We start from the raw sequence: 22118 nt of genomic DNA, 5'->3' as shown, positions 1-22118 counted from the left end.
TCTTACATATAGCGTGCAGCCCTCCTATACTGTGCGGCTCTTACAGAGCAGGCACAGCTCTATGGCGTTCTCACATAGCGCGCAGTTCTCTTGCGGAGTGCGCGACCCATATAGCGCGCAGCCAGGGGTCTAGGTCTCTCCTACAGTGTGCAGTTCTCATATAGTACGCAGATTTCTCATATAATGTGTAGTTCTATACGGCGCGCAGCTCTATTTCGTGCACGCTCTTGCACAGGGTGCAGCCCTTACGTAGTTCCCTTACAGCGTGCAGCTCTCCGTATAGCGTGGCGCTCATATAGGGTGCAAGTCTCTTATACTGTATAGTCCTATAGCATTTAGCTCTCTCCTGCCTGCAGTTTTCTTATGTATAGTGTGGTTGTCTCTGGTATATACAGGGCGTAGTGCGGTTTTTATAAGGTGCAGCTCCCATTGGAGTCGATGGTCCCTTATGGGCGTGCAGGGCTATTCTATGGCACGGTGTTTATTTTACAGCGCAGTGTTTAATGTTGGGCAGTTTTCCAGTTCTATAGAAAACAGGCAGATGCGTTGGGGGTTGGGGGATTTTACTCCCATTCTCAGGGGTTTCAGCTCTGGGGGCTGCCTGGAGCGGAGAGCAAAGAGTCAGCGGGGGGGTGGTGTGGTTTTCTCCATCGTCCTTCCCCGTCCCCTCCCCGTGCTCGCAGCCTCGGGGACAGGAGGGGTTTGTCCTGCCCTTGGCGCTCAACCCCCCAAAAAGGCTTAAACCCCCCTAAAAAAGGCTTAAACAAGGAGAGGGAGGGCAGCAGCTCTCCAGAAGGATGATGCTTAATGGCTCCGATGCATCCCTGCGGCTCTCCTCCACGGCGGTGGTAATATTATTATTAATTACTCTTTATTATTATTGTTTTTTATTATTATTCAGGAACCTGACTCAACCCTGGTATCCTAATGGACACCCATTTGGGCATCCCCAAAACGCCACCCACCCCCCCCAAAAACACCTCATGGGCTGCCAGGTTGGGGTTTTATCCACATTTAATAGTGCCAGGACCGACCTGCGTTTTTCAGCTTGGCTCAGCCCCCCCGGCCTCGGGCTGCCCAGTAGCACCAGTAAAAACCTCAAACTCCGAAAATAGCAATATAAAAAAAAAAAACCTGCTATTTGCAAAAAAAACCCAAACCCCACCAACCTCGAGTAGCTTTTTTTTGTTAGAAAAATGGGAAAAATTAAGATTCCGGTGAATGTCGGGGCTTGTGAGGGCTGGAGGTGCATCGTGTATTGGGGGGAAATAAATCAGGTGGCTCAGCTGGTGCTGAGACAGGGCTCTCCTGGGGCTGAAAAAAAGGAGTATTTCCAAAGTTTTTGTTAAAAATTGCAATAGAAAAATGGGAAAAACAACCCATTGGGCCCCAACCTGTATCAAAAATACACGAGTGTCGTCATCTCGCTGGTAACGTGCAGCTTTTTGCTTTAGAAAAGGGAATGATGAGACAAAAATCAGTGTGGTTTTGTTTTTTGGAGCATGGGGGTGGCTTCCGCCCCCCCCCCCCCCCCGCCCCCCCCCAGTGAGCTGAGTTGTGCCGGTCTCTGCGGGCGGTGCGGGGGGGCTTTAAATGCTGGTGGGGGGACGGTGGAGCTCCTGCCCCTTCAGCAGCGCGATCTGGAAAGGGAGAGGGGATGAAAGAGGGGGAGCAAGGGCGGGGCACACGTGTGTCACCCCCGGGGGGTCCCCCCGCTCACCTGCTCCTCCAGCCCGCGGACGCGGTGGCGGTAGGTGCGCTCCCGCGCCTCCAGCGCCCGCTGGGCTTGGAGCTGGGCGCCGCGCAGGCGGTCGAGCTCCCGCTGCAGCTCCGGCGACGGCCCCGGGCTCGGCGGGGATGGCTGCTCCAGCACCGACACCTGCGCCTGGGGCAGGCAGGGGTGGCTGTCACCCCAAAACTGGGCAGCGGTGGCTCCCCTGGCTGGGAGGAGCCCCAAAAACGAGCCCAGGGCCCTCCCAGTGCAAGCACCAGCATCCCTACAAACTGCGATGAGCCCAGCACCGTCCCAGTACAAGCACCAGCATCTTCCCTGAACTGGTACGACCCCCAAAAAAAGAGCTCAACACCATCCTGGTGCAAGCACCTGCGTCTCCTCAAGCTGGGAAGCACCCCAAAAGGGGCCCAGCGCCATCCTGGTGTGCCAGCATCCCCCAGGCAAACGCAAACTGCGACAAGCCCAGGAACGAGCCCAGTGCTGTCCCAGTACAAGCACCAGCACCTTCCCCGAACTGGTGTGAGCCCTAAAAAAGAGCTCAGCACCATCCCCATACAAGCACCAGCATCTCCCCAAGCTGGGATGAGCCCAAAAGCAGCCCGGCACCATCCCGCTGCAAGGAAAGGCTGCACCAGGCAGGCGAGCAGCACCCACGGGTGCCACCGCCTGCCCCCACCCCACCTGGGTGCGCAAGGGGCCACCCACCTGCAGCAGCTGGATGCGCTGCTGCGCCGCCGCCAGCTCCCGCTCGGCCGTGCCCAAGGAGCGATCCAGCCGGCCCTTCTCCGCCGAGAGCCGCAGCGAGTCCTCCTGCGTCTGCAGCTTCTCCCGCTCCACCTGCCGCCCCGCCACGCCGGGGGAGAGGGGGGCACAGAAACGGGGGGGTGGGGTGTGCTTTACAGCCCCCCCCCGCTGCTGAACACCTTGCTCCAGCCGATAAAATATAGGGGTTTTTTTAACATAGAAAATATAGCAGATAAAATATGTATTTTTACATATAAGTATATGTATTAGATCTATTTTAAGTGCATATAGACTCTGCCAGTGGAGCAGCATGGAGCATATATATAGGTATATTAAAAAAGTATGTTTTATGCTTGAAAAATAATAACGCACTATAAACAAGCTGGTTTTAGGGCTTTGTAATTGATTTGCACCCAGTGCTGCCATCAAGGATGCATTTTCCTGTGTCCCCAGGGGACACAGCATCACATGATGCTCAGCACAGGGCCACCCCTAGGGGCACCCAAGGGTGCCACCCGCCATCTCACCTTGTCCAGGGTCTTTTTCAGGGCGCTCTTGTCCTTCTCGAGGCGCAGGGCGACGCGTTCAGCCTCCCGCCTCTCGCCCTGCGTGCGGGCCAGGGCACGCTGCAGGCTGCCCACCCGCTCCTGCAGCCCCCCGTGCTCCTCCTGCCGCTGCCGCAGCGCCTGCGCCGGGCGGGGGGGCGTCAGCCACAGCACCCCCTTAGGGGTGGGGCTGCGGGGGGGTCCATAGGGTGGGGGGAAGGATGCTGCATGGGGGGAGTAGGGTGCTGGGGCAGGGGGGAGGGTGCAGGGGTCTTCATGGGGGGGGGTCCATAGGGTGATGCTGGGGGGGGGGCAAGGGGAATGATGCTGTACAGGGACACAAAGGTGTGCAGGGGGCTGCATAGGTGGGGCAAAAGTTGCTGATGGGGGTAGGCAAAGGGTTCTGTGTGGGTGCAACAGGTGCTGCCCAGGAGGGGCAAAAGGGCCCAGGGTGCTGCCTGGGGACAAAGAACAGGGAATTTGGGGACCCCCCTCACCCGCCCCTGACCAGCGTGGGGTGCACCCACGCCACCCCTCACCTCCTGCTGCTGCCGGACCTGTGCCTCCAGCTCCTCCTTGCTCCGCTGCAGGGCCTCCTGCTCCTCCCGCAGCCCCCGCAGCTGCTCCCGCAGCACTCCCTTCTCCTCCCGCGCCTCCGCCAGCGCTCGCCGGGCCACCTCCAGCCCCTCCTGGGATGGGGGGGGGACACACCCCTGGTGACCCCCAAGCAAAGGCACCCTGGCGTCCCCTCAGCCGAGGGTGCCCGCTCCCACCTGCAGCGCCCGGCGGTCGAGCTCGCCCGCGGCCAGGGCGCTTTGGAGCTGCAGCAACCGCTCGTGGGCCGCGGTGCCATCGGCCAACGGCGCCGTCACGCTCCGTGCGTCATCCTTCGAGCCGCTCTCCGCCAACGCCGCGCTCAGCCGCTCCATCGCCAGCTGCAAAGCGCCGGCGCGCTGCTCGCTTTCCGCTAGCTACACCCCAAAAACGATCGCAAAATTAAATATGATCATTCAGAAGAAAATTAAAAAAAAAAAAAAAATCCATGCAATACGGATTTGGAGGAATTTGTGCCGTCACCTGTTTCTGGAGCAGCTCGGCGCGGTCTTGCATCACCCGCGCCTCCGCTTGCCGCTCGCCCAGGGCCAGCCGTGCGCGTTGCAGCTCGCCCTCCAGCACCCGCTGCTGCAGCTCCAGGCGGGTGCTCCGGCTCTCCGCCACCTCCAGCCGCCGCTTGGCGTCCTCCAGCTCGGCCTCGCCGGCTCGCACCGCGCTCATCCTCTCCTGCAAGGCATCGGAGGGCTGGCACGGAGCAGTCAGGGACGGGGACAGGGGCAGGCTGCGGCCCCGCCGTGGCAATGCCCACCTGGGCGGCTCGGCGCTCGCCCTCGGCGGCGTGCAGGCTCTGTTCCAGCGCCGTCACCTTCTCCCGCAGCACCTGCCTCTCCCGCTCGCCCCGTCGCAGCAGCTCCTCCTGCAGCAGCAGCGAGGCCTGGGCGCTGCTCAGCTCCCCGCCACCGCTGCGACGCCCTGCCGGAGCCGCCCCGATGCTACCCACCGCACCAGGGTGCGCACGGGGCGGGCTATGTGGGATGCACACGGGCTCTTCCCGTTTTATTGGGTTTTACAAGGGACACACAGGGACTTTTCCCAGTTTTATTGGGGTTTCTGGGGGATGCAGGGGACTTTTATCAGTTTTACTGGGGTTTATGGGGCAAGCACAGGGGGGTTACCAGATTTATTAGGGTTTACTGTGGATGCACAGGGGCTTTTACCAGTTTTATTCTGGTTTATGGGGGATACATGGGGAGCATTAACAGTTTTACTGGGTTTGCAGGGGATCCATGGGGGGTTTTACTGGGCTTCCAGGGGATCCATGGGGGGTTTTACCAGTTTTACTGCGTGTACAGGGGATCCATGGGGGGTTTCACCCATTTTATTGGGGTTTACAGGCAATGCAGGGGGACTTTTACCAGTTTTACTGGGGTTTATGGGGGATCCATAGCGAATTTTACCAGTTTTGTTGGGGTCTACTGGCACACATGGGGGGTTTTACTGGGGTTCATGGGGTTTGCATGGGACATTTTACCAATTTTACCAGATTTTTGGGGCCGTGCATGGGGTAAATCCCACTGAGCATCCTGCAGTCCCTGGCAGCATTGTCCTCACCCCCGTGCCTCAGTCTCCCCAAAAGCCCCTGCTCGCTGGAGAGGTGCCAGCATGGGACAAATCACCCCAAAACACCCCTTCATCACCTTCCTCGCTCTCAGCCACCAGCTTCTGGAGCTGCTGCGCCCGGGCACTGGCGTGGTCCCGCTCCTCCTCTGCCTCTGCCAGCCGCCGGCCCAGGCTGCCCACCTGCACCCGCAGCTCCTCCTGGGGCGAGAAAACAGGGTGAGAAAGGGGCTTTTTGGGGACGATGGGGAGGGGAGGGAAGCCAGAGCGTACCCGCTCCCGCTGCGTGTCCTGCAGCTCGCGCAGGAAATCCCGCAGGGCTGCCCGCACTGCCTCGGGCTCGGCTGCTGCATCGGGGTCCGGGGATGAGCCGGGGCTCCCCAACGCCTCCGGTCCCTCTCCTGGTTGGGGACAAACTGGGTGACACTGGGAGAACGGGGCACAGCACCCACGGGAGTATCGCAAGCTGGAGTGGGATGCGCCGCAGCAGGACGTGCTGCAATGGGATGCACCCATGGAGCAACGGAGTGATGCAGGACCCCCAAGGACACAGGGGGTGGAGCAGTAGGGTGATGGGGAACCCCCAGGGATGGAGCAATGGGCTATGGGGGGCTCCAGGGGTGCAAGAGAACCAGCAACAGGGTGATGGGGAACAAGGGATGGAGCACAGGGTGATGGAGATGCAGGGGATGGAGTAATGGGGTGATGGGGGACCCCTAGGGAAGCAGAGAATGGAGTAATGCGGTATGGGGGACCCCCAAGGATGCAGAGGACGGAGCAGTGGGTATGGGGGACCCCAGGGATGCAGGGGACAGAGCAGTGAGGTGATGGGGATGCAAGGGCTAGAGCAACATGGTATGGGGACAACTTCCCCCCCACACCCCAGGGATGCAGGGGATGGAGCAATGGGATATGGAGGACGCCCAGGGTGCAGGGAATGGAGCACCTCAGCGGGATGTGCCGCAGCGGGATGCATCCCCTTCCCCTAAGCAAGGTGGGGGCACCGGGGGTCCCCAGGAACACTCACCCTTGCCCGGGGAGCCGGCCCGCGCCCGGCCGATGCCCATGGTACGGCGTAGGGCAGACTGGATGCCGCCCAGGCGGGTTTCGGCAGCGCGGCGCAGCGCCTCGCCCCGGACCAGCTCGGCTTCCAGCCCCTGCGCCCGACCCTCGGCCGCGCTCAGACGCAGGCTCAGCTCGGCCGCTTCGCCCCGCGCCGCCTCCACCTTCAGCTGCAGGTTGCGGGCATCGGCCAGCAGCTTCTTCTCGTTGCCGCGAGCCTCCTCCAAGCTGCGGGCCAGGTCCTTCTCCCGCTGCTGAAATTCGCCCTCCACCTCCAACAGTCGCCGCTGCAGTTGCTGGAGCTGGGGTGGGTGGAAAGGGGGTGATGGGGAGGGGTGGGGTGCAGAGTGCACAGAGATGGGGTGATGGGGATGTGAGAGGTGGAGCACAGGGTAATGGAGATGCAAGGGATAGAGTAATGGGGTGATGGGGGACCCCCAAAGATGCAGGGGACACAGCAACAGGGTGATGGAGATGCAGGGGATGGAGCAATGGGGTAATGGGGACCCCTCAGGGATGGCGCACTGGGATATGGGGTACCCCAGGGATACAGGGGACAGAGCAACAGGGTGATGGAAGACCCCAAGGGATGTAGGAGATGGAGCAACGGGGTAATGGGAGATCCCCAGGGATGGAGCAGTGGGGTTTAGGGGACCCCCAGAGGTTTAGGGGATGGAATAATGGGGTATGTGGGATGCCTGGGGATGTAAGAGATGGAGCAACGGGGTATGGGGGACCCCAGAGATGCAGGGGACAGAGTGGTGGGGTGATGGGGACACCAGGCACAGAGCAAAGGGACGATGCACGGGACAGAGCAGAGACACAAGGGACCCCCCAGGGACACAGGGCAGAGAACAGTGGGGCAACAGGGACATAAGGGACCAAGCAGTGAGGTGACGGGGGCACGCAGGGACGAGGTGTCAAGCGAGGGAGTGGCAGGGACACCCAGGGACACTGGATACTAGTTATGGGGCGATGGGGATGCTTGGGGACAACAGGCACCGAGATATGGGGTGATGGGGATGCTTTGGGATGCGTGGCACCAAGCAACGGAGCACTGGGGACCCTTGGGGACCTCCCTACCTCTTTCCTGGCGGCCTCCACATCAGCCTCGCTCTCTGCAACCTTCTGCCTGAGGCTGAAGGCTTCGCGGCGGCTCTCCTCCTCCCGCTGCTCCTCCAGGGCCACACGCGCCTGCAGCTCACCCACCTCCTTGCTCCTCTTGCTGTTCTCACTGTCCAGGTCCTTCACCTGCCCAAGAAGGAGACGGGGTAGCTCGGTGGCACCCCAATGGGTGGGTGGGGTCCCCGCCATCCTCCTCCTCCTCACCTGCCGGCGCAGCTCCTGCAGCTCGCGGCGAGCATTGAGGCGGGCACGCTCCAGCTCCCGCAGGGTTGCCCGCAGCTCCGTCACCTCCCGGTCTGCCGCCGCCCGCCCGTCCTCCACCAGCGCCAGCTGCTGCTCCTTCTCCTCGCTGGCACGCTTCAGGCTGCGGGAGGGGGGAGAAGGGGCTGGCATCGCCCCCCCAGGGGCATCACCCTGGCCCTGAGCACCTCCTCATCCCCGGCATCGCCATGAGCATCACCCTGACCCAGAGCATCGCCCTCCAAGGCATCACACCACCCTATTATCTCCTAACTTGAGCACCCCCTGACTCTGAGCACCACCCCGACACCGAGCATCACCCTATAAACCATGGCACTATCCCATGTATCTCCCAACTCGAGCATCCCCTTGTCCAGAGCATCGCCCTCCGAGGCACTGCATTGCCCCACAGGAATCCCAGTTTGGGCATCCCTTTGTCCCAAGCATCCCACTGTCCCCTGTGTTATCTGAAAAGCGGATTTGTCACCCTGTGTGCAGTGAGTTTTATCAGTTTCTCAGCCCTTCTTCAAGGATACTGAGTGTCTATTCTTCTAATTAAAGATAGTTTAGCATCCTTTTAGTTTTAACATAGAAGCATTAAGGTTGGAAAAGACCTCTGGGATCATCAAGTCCAACCCCCAGCCCAACACCCCCAGGCCTCCTAAACCATGGCCCCAAGTGCCACGTCTGCACGTTTCTGAGCACCCCCAGGGACGGTGACTCCCCCACCTCTCAGGGCAGCCTGTGCCAGGGCCTGACCGCTCTGGCAGGGAAGGCATTTCCCTCACACCCAACCTAAACCTCCCCTGGCGCAGCTTGAGGCCGTTCCCTCTCGCCCTGTCACTGGTGACTTGGGAGCAGAGACCAGCCCCCCCCTCACTCCAGCCCCTCTCAGGCAGCTGCAGAGAGCGAGAAGGGCTGCCCTCAGCCCCCTCTTCTCCAGGCTAAACCCCCCCACCTCCCCCAGCCGCCCCCCAGCACACTTGTGCTCCAGACCCTGCCCCAGCCCCGCTGCCCTTCTCTGGACACGCTCCAGCCCCTCAAGGGCCTTCTTGTCCCGAGGGGCCCAAACCTGAGCCCAGCACTCGAGGTGGGGCCTCCCCAGGGCCGAGCACAGGGGCCCCATCCCTGCCCCTGAACAAAGCTAGGTTTCTTTCACCACTTGCAGCCCCCAGCTCGGGCATTCCCGCGTCCTGAGCATCGCCCTGACCCCGAACATCCAAATCATCACGCTACCCCATGCATCCCCCGACCCCGAGCATCACCTGATGCGCTCGCCCTCGGCGCGCCGCAGGGCCGCCCGCAGCTCCTCGTTGGAGCGCCGCAGGGCCTCCTTCTCCCTCGCCTCGTCTCCCAGGGCTCGGCGTGCCTCCTGCGCCTGCCGCCGCTGCGCTTCCCGGCCCTCCCGGCTCTCCCGGGCCTCCCGCTGCGCCTCCAGCAGCTCCCGCCGCCCCGCCGCCCGCGCCTCCGCCACCAGCCGCAGCTGCGCCCGCGCCTCCTCCGCCTGCAGCCGGGGTGCCCGGGGCTTAGCGGGGGGTATGTGGGGGGGTGGGAAGGGGTCTGGGGCTGGGTGGGGTGTATTCACCTCCCGCAGGGCACCGTCTCGCTGCTTGGCCGCCACTGTCGCTTGGTCGCGAAGAGTCTTCGCCTCCCGCTCGTGGGTCGCTGCTGCCTCCTCCACCTGCGCCTGCAGGCTGCGCAGCTCCGCAGCCAGGCGCTGCCGGGGGGCACGGAGCTCTGAGCCCCCCCAGCGGCACAGGGGGTCTCGGGGGGGGGAGGGGGGCGGGGATTGCAGCAGGGACAGTGCAGGGATGGGGATGTTCGGGTACCACTCCTGAGCATCCCCATCGCAAGGGGCTTGCAGTGGGGGCGGGGGGGGGCTTGCAATTAGGGGGCTGAAAGAAGGGTGGTCATTGAGGGGGTTGCAAGTGGGGGGGTGTAATGGGGGGGCTCACAAGGAGTTTCAGGCATTGGGGGGCTGCAATGCGGGGGCCATAGGGGATGCCCAGGCATGGGGGCTGCAACGGGAAGGGGTTGCTTAGGCATCGGAGTTTGCAATGAGGGGGGACACCCAGGCATAGGGGCTTGCAGTGGGGGCCACATGGGGCTCCGTGCCATTCAAGGGGGGTCCCAGGACCCCCCACCACACACCTGCTCCTTCTCCTGGTGGCTGGTGACCTCTCGCCGCTGCTGCTCAAGCTCGGTCGTGGCCTCAGCCAGGCTCCGCTGCAGCCCCTCCAGCGTCTCCGCCAGCGCTGCCCTCTCCTCCTCCTGCAGCGCCAGCGCCTGGGGGGGACACGGCTCAGCCGGGGGGGGACACCGCGGCTGGGACGGTGGGGACACCCCGGAGCTGGGATACAGGGGGCGACACGATGGAGCTGGGATACAGGGGGCGACACGACGGAGCTGGGATACAGGGGGCGACACGACGGAGCTGGGATACAGGGGGCGACACGACGGAGCTGGGATGGGGGAGACACGATGGAGCTGGGATGGGGGAGACACGATGGAGCTGGGATGGGGGAGACACGATGGAGCTGGGATGGGGGAGACACGATGGAGCTGGGATGGGGGAGACACGATGGAGCTGGGATGGGGGACACACAATGGAGCTGGGATGGGGGACACACAATGGAGCTGGGATGGGGGACACAGTGGAGCTGGGATGGGGGAGACACGATGGAGCTGGGATGGGGGACACAGTGGAGCTGGGATGGGGGAGACACGATGGAGCTGGGATGGGGGGACACAGTGGAGCTGGGATGGGGGGACACAGTGGAGCTGGGATGGGGGAGACACGATGGAGCTGGGATGGGGGACACAGTGGAGCTGGGATGGGGGAGACACGATGGAGCTGGGATGGGGGAGACACGACGGAGCTGGGATGGGGGACACAGTGGAGCTGGGATGGGGGAGACACGATGGAGCTGGGATGGGGGAGACACGACGGAGCTGGGATGGGGGGGACACGACGGAGCCACCCACCTGCTGCTTCTCACTCTCGTGCTGCCGCCGCGCTGCTGCCAGCTCAGCCGCCAGCTCCTCCTGCTCCCGCACCAGCCGGCCCCGCTCAGCCTCCAGCTCCTCCTGCTCCCCCCAAAAACCACCAGCGAACCCCAAAAATCAGGGTCACATCCCAAGAATCAACACTGCGCCCCATCACTCGGTATCGCACCGCAACAGTCAACATTGCGTCCCAAAAATCGGTATTGCACCCCAAAAATCAGCATTGTTCCCCAACAACCACCATCGCACCCCAAAACCCACCGCCCCCCTCGCCCCGTGCCCACCTTCTCGCGCTGCAGGCGGTCGAGCTCGTCGCGGTGCGCGTCACGGGCGCTCTGCAGGGCCACCGCCGCCGCCTCGGCCGCCGCCACCGCCTGCCGCCGGGCCTGCAGCTCCCGCTCGCGCTCCTGCCGCGCGGCACCCAGCTCCGCTGCGGGGAGACCCCCACACCCCGTCAGGGGGGGGGCCCCGGGAGGGCAGCGGGGGCACGGGTTAAGTGACAGGAGAAGGGACACGGGGAACGCGGTGGCAGAGGGTTTGTTGTGACCCTGTTGCAGGGGGATGGGGACAGATGGAGAGATGGGGATTGACGGGGGTGAGGATGATGATGGGGACGGACGGGGGTGGATGGGGATGAGACTGAGGATGACGATGAGGATAGAGATGAGGCTGGAGATGGAGATGAAGATGGGGATGGATGGGGATAGACGAAGAGGGGGATGATGATGAGGATGGATGGAGTTGGCCAGGGTGATGGCCAGGGACAGGCTGGGGATGGACCCCTCACCCTCCAGCGCCTCCTTGGCCTGGAGCAGGGTCCGGCCCTCGGCCTCCAGCTGCTGGTTGCGGGTGTCGAGCTGGGCCAGCTGCTGCTGTAGCTGGAAGATGTTGCTCTCCAGCCCTTCTTTCTCCGACCTGCCGAAACACCACTGGCCATAGCACCAAAACCCAGGGTCTGGCGGCCGGCAGAGGGACACCCTCACACCCCTGCGCTGGCACCCACCTGAGCCCGGCCGCCTCCTGGGCCTGATCCTGGCCATGCCGCTGGGCAGCAGCGAGCTGGACGGCCAGGCTGGCCCCCTCCTTGGCCAGCCCCTCGCGGGCCCGGCTGAGCCGCAGCAGCTCCTCCCGCAGCCGCTCCTGCTCCCCCCGCGCCTGCGCCAGCGCCTCGCCCGCCGCGTTCTGCTCCTGCACCGCCTGCCGGGGCATCCCCACCGCCCAGTTACCCCACCCAGCCTCCCGGTTACCCCACGCATCCACCATGGTCCTCCTGGTTAGTCCATGCACCCTCCCAGTTACGCTGTGCACGCCCCCATCCCTCCCAGTTACCCTGTGTACACTCCCCATCCCTCCCAGTTGTCCTCTTCACCCTCCCAGTTGCCCCATGCATGCTTCCTACCTCTCCCAGTTACCCTGTACACTCTTCCCATCCCTCCCACTTGCCTCACACACCCTCCCTATCTCTCCCAGTTGCCTTTTCCATCCTCCCCACCTCTTCCAGCTGCCCTATGCACCCTCCCAGTTGTCTTATGCATCCTCCCTACCCCTTCCCACTTGCCCCAGGTACCCTCCCCTCCCTCCCCAGTTACCCCATGCACCCTCCCAGTTGCCTTATGCATGCTCCCCACCCCTCCCAGTCACCCCATACACCCTCCCAGCTACCCTGTGCATCCTCCCCACCGCTCCCTTGTTGCCCTGGGCACCCTCCCAGCCGCCTCCTGTACCCTCCCAGTTGCCTTGTGCATGCTCCCCATCCCTCCCAGTCACATCTGCACCATCCCAGTTGCCTTGTGCATGCTCCCCATCCCTCCCAGTCACCCCATGCACCATCCCTCCCTCCCCAGTTACTCCCTGCATCCTCCCAGTTGCCTTATGCATGCTCCCCACCCCTCCCAGTTGCTCCATGCACTCTCCCAGTTGCCCCATGCACCCTCCCCACCCCTCCCAGTCACACCTACACCCTCCCAGTCACCCCATGCACCCTCCCCACCCCTCCCAGTCACATCTACACCATCCCAGTTGCCTTGTGCATGCTCCCCACCCCTCCCAGTCACCCCGTGCACTCTCCCAGCTACCCTGTGCATCCTTGCAGTTGCCCCCTGCGCCCTCCCTCCCTCCCCAGTTAACTCCTGCACCCTCCCAGTTGGCCCATGCACCCTCCCAGTCGCCCCCACCCCTCCCAGTTACCCTGTGCCCCCTCCCAGTTGCCCCCCCGGCCCTGCCCGTCACCCACCTGCCCCAGGTGCTGGCGCAGGCGCAGGTGCTGGCCCCGCAGCACCCGCAGCTCAGCCCGCAGCCCCCGGCAGCCCTCCTCGGCCGCCCTGCGCGCCCGCTCCAGCCCCTGCCGCTCGGCCGCCCCGGCCCGTCGCCCCCGCTCCAGCCGCCCCCGCAGCAGCGCCAGCTCCCGCCCCAGCTCCCGCGTCCGGATCCGGCCGCTCTCCCGCTCCTCTTCCAGCCGAGCCAAGCTCCGGCTCAGCTCCGTCTTCTCCCGCGCCAGCCCGGCCGCCAGCTCGCTCGTCTTGGCCAGGGCGTCCCGCAGCCGGGCCTCCTCCGCCTGCGCCGCCCGCTGCGCCGCCGCCAGCTCCCCGCAGCTCCCCTGCGCCTGCCGGGCACCCGCCGCGACGAGGGTTGGCGGGACTCTGCGCCATGCCTGCGCCGCCGCAGCGCCCGGTGCAGGGGGCACCCAGTGCGCGGGGGTCGCACCCGCTGCATGGGGGATGCACCCGCTGCACGGGCTGCGCCTGTTGCCTTGGGGTCGCACCCGCTGCATGGGGGATGCACCCGCTGCACGGGGGAGGCACCCGCTGCACGGGCTGCGCCTGTTGCTTTGGGGTCGCACCCGCTGCATGGGCTGCTCCTGTTGCTTTGGGGTCGCACCCGCTGCATGGGGGAGGCACCCGCTGCACGGGCTGCGCCTGTTGCCTTGGGGTGGCACCCGCTGCATGGGGGATGCACCCGCTGCATGGGCTGCGCCTGTTGCTTTGGGGTCGCACCCGCTGCATGGGGGATGCACCCGCTGCATGGGGGAGGCACCCGCTGCACGGGCTGCGCCTGTTGCTTTGGGGTCGCACCCGCTGCATGGGGGAGGCACCCGCTGCATGGGGGAGGCACCCGCTGCATGGGGGAGGCACCCGCTGCACGGGCTGCGCCTGTTGCCTTGGGGTGGCACCCGCTGCATGGGGGATGCACCCGCTGCACGGGGGAGGCACCCGCTGCACGGGCTGCGCCTGTTGCTTTGGGGTGGCACCCGCTGCACGGGGGTGGCACCCGCTGCATGGGGGAGGCACCCGGCCCGCTGCGCCTGTTGCCTTGGGGTGGCACCCGCTGCAGAGTGGGCTGCACCTGATGCAAACCCGCCAGGGTTTGCGACCTGCTGCGCACAGGGGCATGGCACCTGCTGCATAGGGGTGCGCCTGCTGCATGGGTGTCCCGCCTGCTGCACCCCTTCGTGCATTGGGCGCACCCACTTCTGGGGGGCACGAGGGGGGATCGGGGGACCCACCTTGCTCAGCGCCTCAGCCAGCGCCTCCCGCTCGCCCCGCGCCACCTCGGCCTCCAGCGCCGCCCGGCTCAGCGCCTCCCGCGCCTCCAGCAGCTCCCGCTGCGCCCCGGCCCGCTGCGCCTCCAGCTCCTCCACCTGCTGCTGGCTGCCGGCACCCGGGGGGGCACCCATGGAGGGGGGGTTTTGCAGCACCCACTCGGGGGAGGGGGGGCGTTGCAGCACCCACTATTTTGCAGTAGTCATTCGGAGGGGGGCGGTTGCAGCACCCGCTGGAGGAGGGGGATGCTGCAGCACCCGCTATCTCGCAGCACCCACCCTTTGCCCCCCCCCCCCCCGTGCCCCCACCTGCGCTCCAGCTGCTGGCGGGCGGCCTCGGCGGCGCGGGCGGCCTCGTCCCGGGCGTCCTCCAGCCCCTCGCCCCGGCGCTGCAGCTGCGCCCGCTCCTGCTGCAGGGCGCCCGCTCGCTGCTGCTCCCCCGCCAGCGCCTCCTCCGCCCGCAGCCGCTCCCTGAGGGACAGGCGGACACGGGTGGGCAGGCGGACAGACAGACAGGCGGACACAGACAGACAGGTGTGGGTGGGCAGACGGGCAGACGCGGGTGGGTGTGCCAGGGTGGAGGGGTGCACAGGTAAGCGCACAGACAGATGGACAGACATAAACCTACAGGGATGGATAGATGGACAGGCAGGCAGGCAGGCCAGGATGCAGGGGGACGGACATGCGGGGACACACAGGAATGGACGGACAGACAGATGGGATGGCTGGACAGACAGATGAGATGGGTGGACAGGGACGGACACACAAGGATGCATAGAGACAGCCAGACACAAGGAAGCAAGCACAGGGGCAGCCACGCGGGGACAGCCGGAGCTCGGGACAGACGGACGGACGGAGGGTACCTGCGCAGGACCTCGGCCTCGGCGCGCAGGCGGGCCACCTCGCGCAGGGCCTCATCCTGCGCCCGCCGGCACCCCCCGGCCTCGGCGCTGAGCTGCTCCAGCCGCCGCTCCAGGGTCTCCAGCCGCCTCTCGCTGTTCCCCAGCTCCCGCCGCAGGCTTTCGGCCACCTCCCGGCTGGCCTCCGCCTGGCCCCGGGCGTCCTGGGGACGAGGGGAGGTCAGCCTTCATCACCCTCCTCGTCGTCAGCGTCACCCTGCGTCCCGCCCCGGCGCCCACCTGGAGCTGGAGGTGGCGGCGGCGCAGGGCGGCGTGCACAGCGGCGGCGGCGGCGCTGGGCGAGAGGCTGCGGCGGGGGGACCCGGGGGCACGCGGGGGGGACTCCGGGGGCGGCGGTGGCTGCTCGGGGTCGTCCGCCAGCACCACCTGCGAGGGCACGGGGAGACACCCCCCCCCCCCCAACATTACCAAGGGGAGACCGAGGTGGGGAAGGAGACCCCCCTGGCTGGGTGCCCCAGCACCTGGGTGACGTCCTGCAGCCTCTGACGGAGCAGCTCCACCTCCGAGCGCAAGGCCTCCACCTCTGCCGGCGACGGCTCCTTGGCGCGCGAGGCCTCCTGCAAAGCCCATCAACGTGGCGTTGTGCCCTGGCATGCAGCGTGCGTTGCACCCCGGCACGCACCGTGCCCCGGCGTGCATCGTGGCTCAGCGTGCATCATATATCAGCGTGCATCACCCTCTATGCAGCATCAGGATTCAGCACGTGTCACGCCACGGTATGCATCAGATCCTGGCGTGCGCTGCACTGCAGCACGCATCATCCATTGCGTCCTGGTGTGCGGCCCAGCGTGCGCTGTGCATTGCACCCAAGCATGCACCACACTAACACGCACCGTGCATCACACCCCGGTGCACGTCACAGCCCAGCAGGCATCGTGCATCACGCTCCTGCATGCATCGTACCCCGGCCTGCATCGCACAGCACACTCTAGCATGCATCAGGGCTTGGTGCGCACCACACCCCTGGCTTTGGGGTATCACGCTCCGGTGTGCATCATGCACAGCACCCTGGCATGCATCCTGCCCCGCTGTGTGTCCTGGCTTGGCGTGCATCCTGCCGCGGTGCATCGTGCATTGCAGCTCAGCACGCATCCTGCCCCAGCATGCATCCTGCCCCACCGTGCATCACGGCTTGGCACGCATCCTGCCCCAGCGTGCCCCGGGCGTTGCACCCTGCCCTGGCGTGTACCATGCATTGCACCCCAGCGCGCATCACAGCTCGGCACGCACCCTGCCCGAGCGCGCATCCTTGCGCCCCCCGGCTCAGCATGCCCTGCACTCACCAGGTTTTGCAGCTGCAGGGTCAGCGCCTCCACCGCCCGCTCCTTCTCCGCATCCTCAGCCCGCAGGCGCTCCAGGGTCGCCGCCAGCTCCGCCAGCCTGCAGCGAGACACCGGGCAGCAGCGGATCCCCTGTGACCCCCCCACCCCACCCCGCCCCAAACCCCCGCGGTACCTGGCGCTGAGGGCGGCTTTCTCCAGGTCGGCGTCGCGCGCCCGCGCCGCCAGCTGCTCCTCCAGCTGCGCCAGCCGCATCGCCTGCTTCTCCCGCGCGGCGCCGGCCTGGCTCTCGGCCAGCCGCAGGTTGGCGGCCAGGTGAAGGCAGGCGGCGTGGGCAGCCCTGCCCGCCCGCGACGCCTCGTGGCTCAGCTCCGATAGATCCCTGCGTTGGGAGGCGCAGGATCGGACCCGGCCATCCCTGGGGAAGCCCCTGGTCCTCGGGGACCTCCAGGGACACCCTCCCAGGGATCCCCCTGACCTCTCGGTGGTGGCTTTCATCTCCCCGAAGTGACGCCTGAAGGCCACCACCTGCCTCCAGAGGGTCAGGAGGCGGCTGTGCTCGTTGCTGAAGTAGGTGTTGAAGGACTGCCCGCGGGACGGGGCGGCGTCGGTGCTCGCCGAGTCACAGACCACGGCAGCGAGGGGCCCTCCCCGCACGGCCACCCCTGCCTTGCAGCCCCCCCCACCTCCCCCGGCCCCCATCCCTCTCCCTTTGGGCCCCAAACCTCCACCCAACACCTCCATGATTGCACCCCTTTTCCCCGTGGGTCCTCCGCAGCCAGCGGCCCCCCACCCCGATTCCCTTCCACCCTTAACAGAGAGGGATGGGGAGGCATCCCTCTGCCTTGTGTCGCCCTCCCAGCCCATGCCACGTCCCCTGCACCCCCAAATTCTTCTCTGTGCAACGTCCCCCTTGGCCCCGCATTCCTCCCCACAGCCTCACATCCCCCCCTGCGTCCTTTCCCAGGCCACATCCCTGCACCCCTCTGCCTCGCGTCAACCTCCCATCGCGTGCTGCACCTCCTGCACCCCCAAATTCTTCTCCACGCGACATCCTCCATGGTCCCGCACCCTTCCCAGCGATCCTTCATCCCTCCCCGCATCTCTTTTCACGCCACGTCCCTCTGCCTCACACTCCTCTCCCTGCCAGCCCCCATCCTGCTCCCTGCCGCATCCCAGGGCCCCCCCAAACCTCCTCCTCGCGCCTCCACTCCGCCTCTCGCTGCTCCAGCTCGTCCCGCGCCCGCGTCCAGTCGGCCGTCAGCTTGCGGATGTCCTCGCTCAGCGCCGCGTTGGCCACGTTGGCTTGTTCCAGCTGCTCCCGCAGCATCGAGTTCACCTGCACCAGGCTGCTGCTCCTGGGACGGGGGGGGGGTGGGGGGGTGGGGGGGTGTCACACACGGCCGGAGCAGCCCCCCGGGGGGGTCCCGCAGCTCCCCAGGGACCCCTGCTCACCTCTGCTGCTCCTCTTCCAGCCGGATCAGGGCGTTCTCCAGCTCGTTGCTGCTCTCCTCCTCGGGCTGCGAGCCGCTCACATCCAGCTGGCTCTGCAGGGTCACCAGCCCGCTCGCCACCACCCCAATCTGGCGGGGGTTTGGCGCAGGGGCACCCCCCCAAAACCATCCCTCACCGTCAGCCTCTCCTGCTCCAGCTCCGTCGCCTTCTCCAGCAGCTGCTGCTCCACTTCGCCGCATTTCTTCTTATACTGTAACACCTGGGCGGGGCGGATAGGGTGGGTGATGCTGTGGGGGTCCCCAAAATGTCCCCGTGTCCCCCAAAAAGGATTTACCTTGGCTTGGAGCTTCTGCACCAGCTGGGCTTGCCGCTGCTGGCCCTCCTGGTACGCCTGCAGCTTGCGCTTGTAGGCGGCTTGTTCCTCCTCCAGCAGCCGCCGCAGCTCGATGTTGTGCTGCGCCAAGCTCCGGTTCTCCGCCGCCTCCCGCTCGCCCGTCTCCAGCCGCAGGGTTTGCTCCAGCTGCGACGGGACGCGGCAGATCCCAGGACATCCCACCCACCCATCGGGAGGGGAAACCGCGTCCGTGTCCCCCCCCCCTCCCAGCACCCACCGAGCGCCCCCCGACTTCACTCTCAACGCCCCACCCCCGACAAAGCGATCGCTTCAGGGTGGTCCTACGGCAAACCCCCATCCAGCCAAAGCTGAGACCCCCCGACAAATTTTGCATCCCTCCTCCTTTACATGCACAGGGAGGGGATTAATAGGAAATTTTGGGGGTGTTTTTAAAAATAACCCAACTTTGAGTCTGGGGGGTCTGGCAAAGCCCCATCCCGCTTTGCACCAGGCCGGCCGATGGATAACGGGCCCTTGGGCACAGCGGTGGCGATTCGCTTTGGGGTATTTTCCTGATATTTGCTCTTTTTTTGGTAAACAATCAGGCACAAACAGAAGGGCTGCCCCCCAAAAAGCCCAGCAGCCCCTTGATGCGGGCCTCCCCAGGAGCCACGCTCAGCATCTGGCCACTGCCCAAAGCCCTTATTTTGCCCCGTTGCCACAGCAAAGGGATGCAAAAGCGAGGGGTGGGACGTGGGGGGGGGGGGTCCCCTCTTCCCAAAAAGCAGCGGGATAAATAAAATAGGGAGAAGGGTGCTTTGTGCATCCCGCAGGGCAAGCCCCGGCAAGCCGGGACGGGTCCGGACAAGCCGGGTGCGCTGCAGCGAAATCCCCGTCGCCGGGACGTTGCAAGATGCCACAGAGTCTTCCGCTGTGAGCGTGGCGCCTGCAAGGGTTACGGCTTGTATCGCCTTGATTTCTGGGGCTAAAACGGGTGGGTTTGGGTTAACCCAGCTGGCGACTTACCCGCTCGCTGATGGCGTTGTACTTGATGGCCAACTCATCGCGTTCGGCCCGGCTCTGAGCCAGCAAGTCCTCGACGCGCGACAGCTCCTGCTGCAGGATGCGGTTCTCCTCCTGGAGGGACAGCAGCGAGGACATGGCCCCCGCGGCCGCTGCGGGACGGGGACGGCGCTCAGGGCGGCTCCGGGAAGCGGCGGGACGGGGATCGGCCCCGGGATGGAGCCACGATGCCCTTTGCAGCCAAGAGCTGCTTTGTTCCTTCGGCAGGGGAGGGGGGCTGGGCTGAGCCTTCCCCACGCACTTGGCCGAGGCCACAAAAAGCACCTCCCCCCCCCCCCCCCAAGCTGCAAACGCTGCGCCCTGTGCAACTCAGACATGCCGAGCAACGCGGTTTGCGGCGGCAAAACCGCTTCGGATTTGTGTGTGCAATTGCGAGAACACGGCGAATTTGTGTTTGCAACGGCAAAGCTGCTGCAGATTTGAAGTTGCAACCGCAAGACCGCTGAAGTTTTACAGTCACGATCACAAAACCACCGTAAATTTGTCATGGCAATCACAAGAGCGCTGCAGATTTGTGTTTGCAATCGCAGAACTGCTGCGCATTTGCAGTTGTGACCGCAAGAGTGCTACAGAATTGCAGTTGCAATCGCAAGAGCACTGCGAGTTAGCAGCTGCAATTAAAAAATCCCGCTGCAGCTTTGCAGCTGCCATCCCAAAACCGCTGCAAATTTGTGTCTGTGACCACAAGAGCGCTGCAGGTTTATAGTTATAACCACAAAACTGCTGCACATTTGCAGTTGCAATTGCAAGAGCGCTACAATTTACAGCTGCAATCGCAGAACTGCTGGTTTGTAGTTGCAACTGCAGAACAACCACAGATTTGCAGTTATGATCGCAAAACCGCTGCAAGTTTGTGTTTGCCATCGCATAACCTCTGCAGATTTGCAGCTGCAATCACAAAACTGCTGCAGATTTACGTTTGCCATCGCAAAACCCCTGCAAGTTTGCGTTTGCGATCACAGGAGCACGGCAGATTTGCAGTTATGATCACAAAACCCCTGCAAGTTTGCGTTTGCGATCACAGGAGCACGGCAGATTTGCAGTTATGATCACAAAACCCCTGCAAGTTTGCGTTTGCGATCACAGGAGCACGGCAGATTTGCAGCTGCAATCATAAAACCGCTGCAGATTTACGTTTGCCATCGCAAAACCCCTGCAAGTTTGCGTTTGCGATCACAGGAGCACGGCAGATTTGCAGTTATGATCACAAAACCCCTGCAAGTTTGCGTTTGCGATCACAGGAGCACGGCAGATTTGCAGTTATGATCACAAAACCCCTGCAAGTTTGCGTTTGCGATCACAGGAGCACGGCAGATTTGCAGCTGCAATCATAAAACCGCTGCAGATTTACGTTTGCAATAGCAAAACCTCTTGCAAATTTGTGCTTGTTATGACAAGAGCGCTACGGATTCACGGCTGCAATCGCAGAACCGCCGGGGCGGATTTGCAATTTGCAATTTGCAATCACGAAAGTGCCATTTGCACTTGCAAAACCCGCTGCAAAAGTGCCATTTGCAATCGCAAACCTGCTGCCGCCGTCGCCCCCCCCCCCCCCGCCGTGGTTCTGCGGCTGCTCCCGCGAGAGCGGCCGCCAGTTCCCGCCGTGGGGGGGGGGACCCACCTCAACCACAGCCTCCACCGAGGGCTCCGCTTCACTCATGGGCTCCCCAGCGGGGTCCGCCGAGCCCTTCGCACCCCCTTGCCGCGGCCTCCTTGCCCCGAAGCCCCTTCGTGGGGATTTTGGGGCTCCGTTTCGGCTCGTTGCCTGCGAGCGGAAAGCGGATGCGTGGTCGGGATTATCCCGAAACCCTCGCCTTCCCCTCCCGGCGTGACGGCGGGACTTGGGGACCCTCCTCTTCCTGGCCGCCTCGGGGGTCCCAACGCCTCCAGCAAGGCCACGAGCAGCAACGTTTTAGCATCCCCCACCAAAAATATCACCCAATACTCCCCCCGGCAAGCAGGGCTTTGTACACAAAAACAACCGACGAGGCTCTTGGCAGGGGGGGAATGAGCAAAATAAAGGAAAATATTAAAAAATAGCAACGCCCGGCGCTTCCCCGTGCCCAAAATCAGTGGAAATGTGCTTACTTTGCTGCGCTGTCCCCCCCAGGCAGGATGGTGCTGGCTCCCCCAGGGGAAAGGAGCTCCTTGGAGAGAGTAAGCCAGCGCTTTCGTTAAATCCTGGCCCTCGCTAAGCTCATTAAAGCCCAGAGGTTTTGCTCTGGCAGGAAAAGCCTCGGGGTGGAGCGTGCCAGGGTTGCTACGGGGCAAGGCGGCATTAAACCCCCGCCCCGGGGACGCGTCACCCCTGTGCCCGAGCCTCCGCGGCCACCCCGGGGCAGCAAATTTTACCCCCTGGGGTAATTAAGGGCTTTCTGCCCCCGCTCCAGCAAGGAAAGCCACCAGAAAATCCCCAACCCGAGCTCAAAATCCCCCGTGCTGGGGGCTGGAGGTATCCTGTCCCCGAAATAAACCACGGATCTGACCCCGAGCGACCCTGCAGAGGGTCGGCGTCCCCCAGCCGCTCTCCTCCCAACCCCGCAGCCCGGGAAAGTGCCCCTTCTCCTCCCCGAGAGCCACAGATTAACGGTGAGGGAGAGACAGCGCGGCGCAGGCAGACGGGACCGAGGATTTGCGGCATCTTGGGTCCCTCCGGCCAAGCAGGAGCTGCCGCAAGGCTCCCCCGCCTCACTTTGGGGACACAAGAAACCTCATTTTCCCCCCTCATTTCTTTCCTTACCTTCCCCTCCCGCAGTCCTTCACAACCAGAAAACCACTGCTAAGCAACGAGCGTCTGTTGTGCTTCACTGGCCGACACCGTCTCCTCGACACCAGCGAGGAGGGGGAAACACAAAAGCTCATCACAGCCCCTCCGAGCC

The 22118-nt window shown here is 64.2% G+C and overlaps 1 protein-coding gene across 3 annotated transcripts; it reads right to left on the bottom strand.

Annotated features, from left to right (window-relative positions):
* Positions 1-140: 140 nt before the first annotated feature.
* Positions 141-22069, bottom strand: CROCC (ciliary rootlet coiled-coil, rootletin). Of its 3 annotated transcripts, XM_075113717.1 has the most exons (36): positions 21328-21452; positions 20861-21004; positions 19183-19331; positions 18157-18342; positions 17998-18081; positions 17823-17914; positions 17560-17725; positions 16846-16952; positions 16543-16749; positions 16371-16467; positions 15549-15644; positions 15307-15453; positions 15031-15230; positions 14477-14638; positions 14132-14276; positions 12863-13231; positions 11633-11826; positions 11417-11544; positions 10914-11059; positions 10609-10710; positions 9775-9909; positions 9209-9340; positions 8889-9127; positions 7588-7747; positions 7342-7509; positions 6224-6560; positions 5470-5597; positions 5277-5397; positions 4388-4551; positions 4102-4305; positions 3798-3995; positions 3564-3713; positions 3007-3165; positions 2441-2572; positions 1721-1885; positions 149-1640 (listed from the first exon to the last, which is right to left on the bottom strand). In XM_075113717.1, exons 3-36 carry the CDS (start codon positions 19315-19317, stop codon positions 1590-1592), a joined length of 5406 nt encoding a protein of 1801 aa, XP_074969818.1. In that variant the 5' UTR covers positions 19318-19331; positions 20861-21004; positions 21328-21452; the 3' UTR covers positions 149-1589. The 3 variants fall into 3 exon arrangements, with proteins under 3 accessions (XP_074969816.1, XP_074969817.1, XP_074969818.1); XM_075113715.1 differs by lacking the exon at positions 21328-21452 and adding an exon at positions 21980-22069 and having other exon boundaries at positions 141-1640; positions 12863-14276; positions 19183-19293; XM_075113716.1 differs by having other exon boundaries at positions 141-1640; positions 12863-14276; positions 21328-21455.
* Between the last annotated feature and the right edge of the window lie 49 nt (positions 22070-22118).

The sequence above is a fragment of the Phalacrocorax aristotelis genome, chromosome 19, assembly GCF_949628215.1.
Source record: "Phalacrocorax aristotelis chromosome 19, bGulAri2.1, whole genome shotgun sequence".
NCBI classification, from domain to species: domain Eukaryota; kingdom Metazoa; phylum Chordata; class Aves; order Suliformes; family Phalacrocoracidae; genus Phalacrocorax; species Phalacrocorax aristotelis.
Note: the sequence above shows the minus strand (reverse complement) of the source record. Positions and strands in the feature narration are given on the sequence as shown.